Source organism: Cervus canadensis, chromosome 2 (genome assembly GCF_019320065.1).
Source record: "Cervus canadensis isolate Bull #8, Minnesota chromosome 2, ASM1932006v1, whole genome shotgun sequence".
Lineage (NCBI taxonomy): Eukaryota > Metazoa > Chordata > Mammalia > Artiodactyla > Cervidae > Cervus > Cervus canadensis.
In genome coordinates this window covers 27,655,452-27,667,651 of record NC_057387.1, presented here as the reverse complement: position 1 = coordinate 27,667,651, position 12,200 = coordinate 27,655,452, and the positions used below count along the sequence as shown (strand labels likewise).

Sequence of the window (12,200 nt, the reverse complement as noted above, 5' to 3'; positions counted from 1 at the left end):
CTATTTTTAAATTTATGTACTTATTCATCCAGTAGCTATTACTTGGCAAAGAGTCAGACATGACTTAGTGAGTGAACAACAACCAGAACTAAATAAAAGGGATTTGAGGAAGAACAAGAAATAATTCCTTAGGCTAAAGAAGTTTTATGTTTAAGTGGGAGAGACAGGAAAGTAAACCAAAAATTATAATTCACATCAAACATTAAATTATGTAATGATCTGCCTATCATATGCTAATAGCTATAGACTGCTGGAACAATTCTTACCTTTAGAGGGAGGTACATCTTTTCCAGTGTAAGGGTGTAACTTTACCCTTTTCTTCCCTCTCTTAGACTCAAATATATCATCTATTTTTAATACAAGCTAAAAAAAAGACCAGAATAGTACAAGTTAAAATAAACACCAACAAGTTTTGCAGCTTGATGATATTAACTTATTAGTGATTCTCATTCAGAGAAAGATCCATTTTATAAATAAAACCTTTACAGTTTTCAATTTTTAATCTAAAATTATCTTTAGTAAGATGACATGCTGTTCTAACACAAAATCCATTTAATATAGGTAAGAGAAGTGGGAAAGGATATTTCCTTTCTAGATGAATTCAGCACAGGCTCCTACAGAGATTGCTTGTCATTCCATGTCACAACATGCAGGAAATCTGGCTACTGCACTCTCTGTATTGACCAAGCCTCACCAACGGGCTCAAGTTTTTGCATGCCCAGAGTAAGAAGTGAGACATTTATTCATTTGGAAGGCAGGGTGAGGCGCAGTTATTTTTGCTCCCATGAACTTTTGCAAAAAAGAGGATAATCTCACTTAGAAAGTTTTAGTCAAAAGAAATACTCTCTTTACTACTGGGAACACTAATATTACAATTTATTTTAGAAATATATCATAAAAGTAGGAGATTCTCAAATATGCCCAAGTACAAAAACCATGTTACATTTAACATGCATTATTCATTACAATTCTTTCTTTGCTTCTGGGAAGTGTGTATAAAAGACAGCAAGAGAGAGATACAGACTGGGCTTAAAAAGGAGGAAAGATCAACAGCTACTTTTAAAAGGAGAAACTGATTAGGTTTTCTATGTATATTTTTCTTTTTTCTTAAAATTCCAAGTTTTTTCTTAACTATTAATTTTTTTTTTACATTTGAATAGGAAATTTATTATTTTCATTTTCCAAGTGTTTTCTTTTTCTATCAGGGGAAAAAAAAAAGAAATCTTAAGGACAGTTGTCACTTGCTGCCAAATTGAGGGTAGTCTTTCTCCAGTGGTTTAGTCGCTAAGTCATGTCCAACTCTTGCGATCCCAAGGACTGTAGCCTGCCAGGCTCCTCTGTCCACGGGATTCTCCAGGCAAGAATACTGGAGTGGGTTGCTGCCATTTCCTTCTCCATTAACTATTAATCTTGATTTAACGTATTTAGTGTCCAGAATTAACAACTGCTAGGAGCATTATATTAATGTAAGATGATAACCAACAAAGTTGCTTGAGAAAAATGCTCTTTTCTCTTTTGTCCTTGTCTCTCTAGCAATCCTGGCAATCCATAAGCAGTGAGTCAGTCCACTGCAAGAAAAATAACATGTGAGAAACATGTGCTTACACAGATTATTCCCACATTTTTGGATGAGTTTATTCTTTTAAAGATTTTTCTTTAATGATTTTTGTAGTTGTAATTCAAATGAAAAGTTACCCATATTCTTAAATATTAGCATTATAAATATGAGGATCCAGACATATAAATTTATTGTTAGGGGCTATAGGAAAGATGTTTGAGAATAAACATGCATTTTGGGTACACAAGGTCCAAAAACAGTAAAAATATTCATGTACACTTGAGAAGTATACTCAAAAGTACATTGAAATGTTATAAAGGAAAGGGAACTATCTATTCCAGAAATATGAGATAAAGTAATAAAATTAAAATTTTGATTGTGAACTAGGAAGAGGAGCCTATAATTACCTTCTAGTTATAGAAAATACTGTAGAATATTCTTCCTAAGAATGATGGAAACCATATTGCTATGTACACACTAGAGACAAACAACATAAAACGTTAGGAAATCTACTCCAGCAAACAATCCCACACAGATTTCCACAGCAGAGAAAGAAAGGAAGGGAGGGGAAGAGGCATATGGACTAGATCAGTTATTTTCAAACTTTGAAACCAGTTTCCCTTCCAGGGAGAGCTCTAGTCATCAAAGAGGAAATAAGCAAAACCTGCTTTCCTCATGGAATGTTGTTCCCAAAGACAGTCCAAAACCAAAATTTGTATTGCAAATGGAATATCCTACAGGGGTTTAATCCAACGAGGCTTACAAACAGAAATGCTAACAGTTTGTTCCTGCCTGACAATCAAGAACTCCAAAAACCATTTTGTCTTCCTTACTTCTCAAAAAAACCTTTGGGAAAATATTAGAACAGGAAAAGTTGAATCATCTCACCTATAATCAGAAAGAGAGCAAGCTTTGAGTACTCAAGGGATCCACAGTACATAAACACCGAGGGATGAAATCAAAAGCACTGCAAAGCTCCTCGGGTCTCATCGAACCCCACAATCCACAATTTCTAAATATTTGCTAATGTTATTCCAAGAACCACATCTTAATACAATTCCTTATGTGTCTGTGTTCTAGCTCATGTGAACACACGATCTGTTGTTTCTGTAACATGTGGGAGGCTGCTTTGTTGTGCCAGCATGATTTATCAAAGAGAACTATGCAGAATGCCTGGCAATTCTTTTTTTTTTTTTTTTTTGGAAGTATAGCTGATTTACAATGTTGTGGGCTTCCCTGGTAGCTCAGCTGGTAAAGAATCCGCCTGCAATTCGGGAGACCTGGGTTAGATTCCTGGGTTGGGAAGATCCCCTGGAGAAGGGAACAGATACCTGCTCTAGCATTCTTGCCTGGAGAACTCCATGGACTGTTTAGTCCATGGAGTCACAAACAGTCAGACACAACTGAGTGATTTTCACTTTCATAGCTGATTTACAATGTTGTGTTAGTTCCTAGTGAATAATAAAGTGATTCAGTTATGCATTATATATACATTGTTGTTGTTGCTGAGTCATTAAGCCCTGTTGACTCTTTGTGATCCCATGGACTGTAGCCCATCAGGCTCCTCTGTCCATGGGATTCTCCAGGCAAGAATACAGGAGTGGGTTGCCATTTGCTCCTCCAGAGGACTGTCCCGACCCAGGGATCAAACCCGCGTCTCCTGTATTGGCAGGTAGATTCTTTATCACTGAGCCACCTGGGAAGCCCTATATATTATGTATATCCTGGCAATTCTTTAAACCTCTGATTTTTAAGTAGTCCTCACCATACACGGGAGAATAAACACCTGAATTTTTTTTTTCCAGAGAGATCAGTTTAATGCTTAGAAAAACTCTGTGTCTTTAACACCTCACATGTTAAAGAGGGAAGGGCAGGAAATGAATCAGAAGAATTAAAGTAACTGTGGAAAGAGTATTTCCTAAGGAACCAATCAGCAGTTACTAAACCAAGAAACAGCTATGACTTTTGTTTAAAGTTAAAATCAGATGCAAAACTCATGGGCTAAATGAATACATATAACTAATTGAGATGGGGTTAAGGGAAGAAATACTATTTAAAAGATTTTATTTCTTCATTTCAGCATAGTAATCCTGAGAACATTCTGAATTACAGAAGAACAGAGTAACATAAAGAGTTTTTAAATATTTTCATGTAATTTCTCAAGTGTCTCTCTTAAAAATATTATGTATTACAAATAACCCAAATTTCTTCATTTTGGTTCAATGGCTCTCATCGAGATGATTTACACATTTACTTCCTTTTCTCCTTTGAGACAGAAGTCAGTTTTTCAGTATAATTGGCAAAAATTTATATTTCCAAGAGTAAACTTTCTTTTTTCCTTCCTCTGAATGGAAATATTTGGCATATACTTTGTCACTACTGAAAATTTATAAACTCAGGCACAAAGCTGAGTTAACTTTGGCTATTACATAAATGAGTGACAATCACTGAAGCCAGCCTAATAGAAGGCTCTTTTACATGAGATTCGAGTGCTTCCTTAACATGGGCAGCTGATTTCAATGAGAACTAAGGTAACTGGAAAAGGTCAGTTTTCATTCCAATCCCAAAGAAAGGCAGTGCTGAAGAATGTTCAAACTACCATACAATTGTATTCATTTCACATGCTAGCAAGGTTATGCTCAAAATCCTTGAAGGCAGGCTTCAGCAGTACATGACCTGAGAACTTCCAGATAAACAAGCTGGGTTTTGAAGAGGCAGAGGAATGAACCAGAGATCAAACTGCCAACATTCATTGGATCATGAAGAAAGCAAAGAAGTTCTAGAAAAATCTATACTTCTGCTTCATTGACTACACGAAAGCCTTTGACTGTGTGGATCACAATAAACTGTGGAAAATTCTTAAAGAGATGAAATACCAGACTACCTTATCTGTCTCCTGAGAAACCTGTATGCAGGTCAAGAAGCAACAGTTAGAACCTCTCATGGAACAACTGGTTCAAAATTGGGACAGTATGAAAAGACTGTAAACTGCCACCCTGCTTATTTAACTTATATGCAGAGTGCTGTGTGCTGTGCTTGGTCGCTCAGTCGTGTCTGACTCTTTGCGACCCTATGGACTGTAGCCCACCAGGCTCCTCTGTCCATGGGGATTCTCCAGGCAAGAATACTGGAGTGGGTTTCCATGCCCTCCTCCAGGGGATCTTCCCAGCCCAGGGATTGAACCCAGGTCTCCTGCATTGCAGGTGGATTCTTTACCAGCTGAGCTGCTAGGGAAGTCTACATGCAGAGTACATCATGTGAAATATGGGGCTGAATGAATAACAAGCTGGAATCAAGATCGCTGGGAGAAATATCAACAACCCCAGATATGCAGATGATACCACTCTAATGGCAGAAAGTCAACAGGAACTAAAAAGCCTCATATGAAGGTGAAAGAAGAGTGAAAAAGCTAGCTTAAAACTCAACATTTAAAAAACTAAGAACATGGCATCCCATTCCATCACTTCATAGCAAATAGAAGAGGGAAAAATGGAAGCAGTGACAGATTTTATTTTCTTGGACTCCAAAATCACTGCAGAAGGTGACTACAGCCATGAAATTCAAAGGCGCTTGCTCCGCAGAGGATAAGCTATGATAAACCTAGACATTGTATTAAAAAGCAGAAACATCACTTTGCTGACAAAGGTCCATACAGTCAAAGCTGTGACTTTTTCAGTAGTCATGTATGGATGTGAGTGCTGGACCATAAAGAAGCTGAGCACCGAAGAATTGATGCTTTCAAACTGTGGTGCTGGAGAAGACTCTTGAGAGTCCCTTGGAGAGCAAGGAGATCCAACCAGTCAATCCTAAAGGAAATCAGTCCTGAATATTCTTTAGAAGGACTGATGCTGAAGCGAAGGTCCAATATATTGGCCAACTGATGTGAAGAGCTACCTCACTGGAAAAGACCCCAAAGCTGGGAAGGATTGAAACCAAAAGCAGAAGGGGAAGCAGGGGATGAGATGGTTAGATAGCATCACTGACTCAATGGACTCGAATGTGGGCAAACTCCAGGAGACAATAGAGGACAGAGGAGCCCAGCATGCTTTAGTCCATGGGGTCACAGAGTCGGAGATGACGGAGCGACTGAACAACAACAAAGATAACCAAAAGGAAGCCCTCTAAGGGCTTCCCTGGTGGCTCATGTGGTAAAGAGTCTGCCTGCAATGCAGGAGAGGACGGTTTGATTCCTAGGTTGATCAGATCCCTTGGAGAAGGGAATGGCAACCCACTCCAGTATTCTTGCCTGGAGAATTCCATGGACAGTGGAGCCTGGCAGCTACAGTCCATGGGGTCACAAAGAGTTGGACAAGAATGAATGACTTTCACTCACTCACTCACCTAAAATCAATTTCACAAATCCACACACATACACACAAAAACCTTGGCAAAAGCCATTCATTCATTTTTCTTGCATGAGCAAAACTTAAAACTTAAGTTTGCTTTCCAAATCTTCTAATTCCAGTAGGTCAGTTTTAACTTGCTATTCATTTCAGTCTAAAGTTTATTTACTCTCATTTGTGGAAACACTGAAATAAAAGTCAAAGAATGAAAATATTGGAGTTCTTACCCTTGGGAGATTTTTCCTTTTCCTGTTTGCAACTTCTCCAGCTCGGAAAAGCTTCCATTCAGTTAACGTGACTGGCAATGTAGTATCCTTTGTGAGCTTTGACCTTATATAAGCTTGTGAGTTCTTCAGTTCCATAGTCTTCCGGTGAAGGAAATGAGGTTTGGGAGGAAGCTAAAAAAGAAGAGGTATTGGTAAGGGTAAGATCATCTAGGTAATGCCTATGTTCTCAAAGTCAAAGCTATCCTCTCCCAAATATTTATCTTTCCTTTAAAATCATCTCAAGTGAGGATCCTGCCTGCAATGCAGGAGACCCGGGTTCAATCCCTGGGTCAGGAAGATCCCCTGGGGAAGGAAATGGCAACCCACTCCAGTATTGTTGCCTGGAGAATCCCATGGACAGAGGAGCCTGGCGGGCTACGGACACGACTTAGTGACTAAATCACAACTACCACCACCACCAAGTGAGGATACCATACTTTCTTTTCCACTGTAAAGAAATTTCTCAGGATTCTAATCCAAAGTTCTTCTACAACAATGTAATTGAATTTACAGAGAACAACAGTTCAGAGTCCTCATTAGGTCAAGGCAGCCTTTGCTTTTGGGGGTGGTGAGTGCTCTCAGGAATCAGACAGGTAATTTAGGCCACAGGTGATGCAAACCTATTACGGAGCTGTGGTAACTAGAGTGAACTGAAAGGTTTATGGCTTGTCCAAAGGCGTTTACATTCAAGTTTTTTGAAGTGCTAAAAAGCAAACAAAACCCCTCCCCAAAACCAAATTTAAAAGATAGTTTTGTGCTGCTTCCCCCAAAACAAAGAACAATAAACCCATATTTCAGTGCCTTTCAGTTTCGGCCCTAACTAAACCATTTTAACCTTTTTTTGTAGGGATCATAAATAAGATTCTAATGTTTTCTTATATTAATTCTCTGGTTATACCTTGGGTGTTCTGAAAGCACTTTTAGGGGGTGGGAGCTTCCATGCTGAAGGGGATCTCCACAAGGGCAAAGGCTGCACTGGAATGTCTTCATATGGATTTTCTTTGGTGGGATCTTGAAAAAAAAAAAGGAAAATAAGAAAGTTTAGAGGAAGGTAATTACATGAGAACAAAGTGACTACACGTAAAAGGAAAAGAAAAAACTGACTGGTTCAGCTCTCTACGTTGCTTTAGGGATATAGGTCTTAAAATCAGTGGTACTTTACACTTACAAACCACTCAGGCGTCTAGCCAATCTAAAAGAATTTGCAGGTACCATGCTGCAAAAGTCTACTTCTGAACTGAAGAGTCCACTAAACTAGATGTAAAATCCATTCGAGAATAAAGGAATTTATACAACAAAGTTTTCAGTATTAAAAAGGAAAATCTACAGCAAGACATGCTTGATTGTAAAAGAAAATACCACACTCTACTTAAGGGCTGCCTCAACTACATACTCATTAAATTGAATTGCAGAGTTTGTAAACACCTACATATGATATCCTCATAGATATTGTCCTCAGACTGTGTGTAATAAAGTGCTGAGCCAGAATTTCTTCCAAGTTCTTCATGAATCTTCCGTGAGTTCCGATTTCGAAAGTGCTGAATGTCCTCAAACTCAAAGGATTTCCTTAAGAAAGGAGATATACTTTAAGGTTGTATCTTTTAAAACTATGGCATGACAAAAATTAATAAGTAAAGGACTTGTGTGAAAAACTACACAGATGTTTTTATCATATACCTAAAAATAATAAATTAGGCTGGAGCCTTATATGAACCATGAGAAAATTGAATGTTTTTAGCCGATTGCATGGGCTTCCCAGGTGGTGCCATTGGTAAAGAACCCATCTGCTGATGCAGGAGACAAGGGACGTGGGTTCAATCCCTGGGTCGGGAATATCCCCTGGAGGAAGGCATGGCAACCCACTCCAGTATTCTTGTTTCTAGAATCCCACAGACAGAGGAGCCTGGCAGGCTACAGCCCATGGGTTGCAAAGAGTCAGACAGGACTGAAGCAACAACTTACCACGCACACAGCCAGTTACATTCATGTTCTTCTTTGGGTACTTTATTAAATTTACTCTCTAATAAAAAGTGAGACTACAGCCAGCATGCCCCAAACGAAATAGGAGAACGTACTAGCTTCCCTATATATTTTTAAAGATAGAAAATGGAAGTTTTTCAGAAACAGACTCATAGACTTAGAATGAACTTATGGTTGCCAGGGGAGGATGAGGGAAATGAATAGTTAGGGAGCTTGGGGTCGACATGTATACACTGCTATAATTAAAATGGATAACCAACAAGGACCTACGGTATAGCACAGGGAACTCTGCTCAATGTAATGCGGCAACCTGGCTGGGAGGGGAGTCTGGGGAGAAGGGATACATGTATATGTATTATTAAGTCCCTTTGCTGTCCACCTGAAACTAATATAACATTGTTAATCAGCTACACTCCAACACAAAATAAAAAGTTTAAAAAATAACGTGGCTAACATGTAGATCCACTGTCTTCCAGGTACATACATTTTATGAATATTACTTGATATGATCATTAAACTATCTCAGCACCGTAATTACTTTTTTTTCCTTGTGATGAGAACTCTTAACATCTCTTAGCAACTTTCAAATATACACTATTATGTTATTAACTAGCTTTATTGTGGCATATCAAATTGCTATGTTGCACACCTGAAACTCATATAATGTTACATGTCAATTATATTTCAATAAAAATTTTTAATTAAAAAATATAAGTTTTTCTATGGTTGTGTCAGAAGATTGTCTTAGATATTACCTGTACTCCTAATACTCTTGTAGGTATTTTCCCCTTGGGTCAATCAACATCTGTATATCAAATTAGAGGTGTAACCCACACATGGAAATGGAAATTGGTTTGAAAAGGAAAAAGCTCAATGGTTCTCAAAGGAGAATACTGAAAATCATTACCTTTCAAATAAAAACATACCTTTTAGATCTCCCTCTGATTTTTCCACCATATTTCCTTGGTTCAGGTTCCTGAGAAGAGGCCAAAGAAGATTCTGCACAAGAATTATTTTCACAGTATTTTTCGTCACAGTTTCTTTCTTTATATGGCATAACGCCAGATTCAGATAAATATCTGAATGTCCTACGAGGTTTTGGCAAAGGATTTATAGAAGGTCCACATTCTTGTCCCTCAGGCTCAGAGTAAATGTTTTCTAAGCTCTTCGTTACCCATATGAACTATTCAGAACTCTGAAATTCAGTTCTTTTTCTGAAGAGCCACAACGCTCTAAAGCCAAATTTAAGGCTTTATCTGGGGAAAGTGCTTCTATTTTCTTCCACAATATTTGTGAGGTATAGAAATTTCCCGGAGGTAATGAAGTCTCTGGATCTAAAACTTCTTTCCAGTTTTCAATTTGTTTGACCCGAGAACACACCCAGTTGGGTTCTGATTCATTTTTAAATAAGCGTGTATCATCATATTCACGTTTTTCACTTTCATCCTCACTTTGATTGTGGCTTTTGACATCTTCATTAATACTCTGAACAACATTGTGAGTGTTGGTTACATCCAACTTTTTGCTCTTTCCCTCAGCAATAGGCGTTTTCTTAAGAATCTCTTGATTACAGTTATTATATCTCACTCCAAAGTCCTTTGGATGCCACTTATCTGGGTTAGATATACCATTAGTTCTTCCTTCCCACTGGGAAATTTTTTGCTTGATGTTTTTGCAGTGGCTTCTTGACAGTGTATGAACAGCAGAACGAGAAAAGCCAACATCCATGTTCCCAGTTGGGTGCATGACAAACGATGAATTTTACTAAGGTTCCATCAGAAGTCACTGTGAAAAACTATATTCATTATCTCATGAGTTAGAATCCAAAATATTCCAGTATTTTCCTTTCATCTTTAACTTGAAAATCTTTTTTTAAAAAGAAAAATTCTTATCATCGATCCTTGTTGAAAATGGCTACAGCTCTATCTTGAATAATCCTATTAAAATGAGATGAATATGTTAACACAGTTTTATAATTTCCTAATTTAAATTCCACTAAAACACTGCCCACCTATCCCTAAATAACTCACTTATATTTCATATGTAAAGATGTGCCTGTCATCCATTAAGTAATTCAACTTCATTAAGGCATTCCTAAGATAGTGGCATAATATTACAGAGAAAATATTATTTATGGTATTTCTCAAACTACCTGCTTTCATGTTCTGCATATTTCCTAATATTAAATAGAATGAGGTTTTATAAGAGATTATAATAGTAGTATACAACATTATTTTGTAATAAATCAATTCTTTTTTTAAAAGAAACTTTAATATTTATTGACTGATTGATTTGGCTGCATATTGGGTCATGAGGGCTTAGCTGCCCTGTGCTATGTGGGACCTTAGTTCCCTGACCAGAGATTGAACTTGCATCCCCTGAATTGAATTTTTAACCACAAGACCACCAGGAAAATCCCCATAAATCAACTATTTATGAAACTTTCACTTAATGAAACAGGAGCAACAGAGTACTATCAGAAATACATCTCAAATACCAATAGTTTATGTATAATTTCAGAGGAAGAGTCAATTAGTCTGGAAACACACCAATAGCTGATTTCCTTTTCTAGTCCTATGTTGAGAGATAATATTAGTTCATCACATACCCTTATTTCAACCTTGCTATTAGCAGCCCAGAATTTCATATTGTTTTGTTTTTTAGTTGCTAAGTCATGTCCAACTCTGCCACCCCATAGACTGCATCCCGCCAGGCTCCTCTGTCCATAGAATTTCCCAGGCAAGAAGACTGGAGTGGATTGCCATTTCCTTCTCCAGGGGATCTTTCTGACCCAGGATTCAAACCCACATCTCTTGCACTGGCAGGCAGGTTCTTTACCACCAGGGAAGAATTCCATATACACAGAGCTGAAGACAATCCAAGGTGCCATCAACTACCAGTTACTTTGAAATGTAATTACTTATTTCATCACTAACTGAACTTTCCGCATCTCTGCCACCACATCCTTGACCCAAGTCAGCAAAAATACTTACAGCCACTGTCACATCCCTTCCTTTCACGCAGAGGCTTCACTCATTTAGGCCCATTAACTGTTTCCTCAAATGCAAAGTTTGGCAGAGAACTTTTCCTAGTAACTGAGTAAGGACCTGGTCTCAAGTTCTACTGTATACTGGTTAAAAATAGCAACTGATTCAATACTTCCTGAGGCAGGGGTCATCCTTCCTTGAGCTTTGTCTGTGTGGCCTTGATTAACAGGCAGGAAAAAGTCTTGGCCCAGCTCTGTCAGTGTCCCTGACCAAACCGATACATATACGACACACACATACACAATTTATTGTAGGCAGAGCAACTGCTAATCAGGATTTCTATCAATTTAAACTATTTCTTCAAGTTTGTAGAAAAACCAACTCTGCTAGCAAGTAAACTTTGATGAGGGTCTGATGCAAAGAAAAAGATGTTTAAAAATCTTAAGAAATTAAACTCACATGAGTGAAAAAAAAAAAACTAAAACATAGCACCTAAATATAAAAGCTGTTGTGCAGAACTCTTGACAAAAGACGAAAGCATAGACTCTGAACCTCAAATCAGCTTCTACTGCTCATTATTAAAACTCTGAAAATCCTCTCCTACTTTCTGATGTTTACAGAGGATTCCTAAGGCTTTTTAAAGGTGTCTTTGAGGCTCAGGTTTTCTTCACTACAGACAAAATAGGAATTTTTTTCTCTTTACTGTGAGACTAGTTGAGGTTTTGATACTTCTTGTTAACTTTTTCATTACTCTTCCCTTGTTAATGTGTTTTAGGTATGAATGGGTCAAACTGAGAAGAAAAAGATGAAAACTGGTTGGGCTAAAAAAAAAAATGTTTAACTCGAAAAGTACTGGCAACAAATGGAATTTGTTGTCTATGGAATCCACATACAAATATAAATGATGTGTGTTCATGGTGTTTCAGGGGCAACAGAGCAGCATAGCACCATGGAACTCCTAATGTATTAATTGGTAGGCAGTATGCAGAGAAATACTACTTTCTCCTAAATGTGTGTATTAATACATGGCAGCTTTTTAAAACTGATAAACTATATCAAAGCCAAA

At 37.7% G+C, this 12,200-nt stretch overlaps 1 protein-coding gene across 1 annotated transcript in view; it reads right to left on the bottom strand.

The window, feature by feature from the left end:
* DENND2C (DENN domain containing 2C) overlaps window positions 1–12,200 on the bottom strand; it is a 57,312-nt gene that overhangs the window by 30,517 nt on the left and 14,595 nt on the right. Inside the window, 6 exon segments of the mRNA XM_043460078.1 lie at window positions 267–363; window positions 6,129–6,299; window positions 7,066–7,178; window positions 7,597–7,733; window positions 9,074–9,320; window positions 9,323–10,084. Coding sequence (XP_043316013.1) covers window positions 267–363; window positions 6,129–6,299; window positions 7,066–7,178; window positions 7,597–7,733; window positions 9,074–9,320; window positions 9,323–9,893 — 1,336 coding nt within the window. The 5' untranslated portion in view covers window positions 9,894–10,084.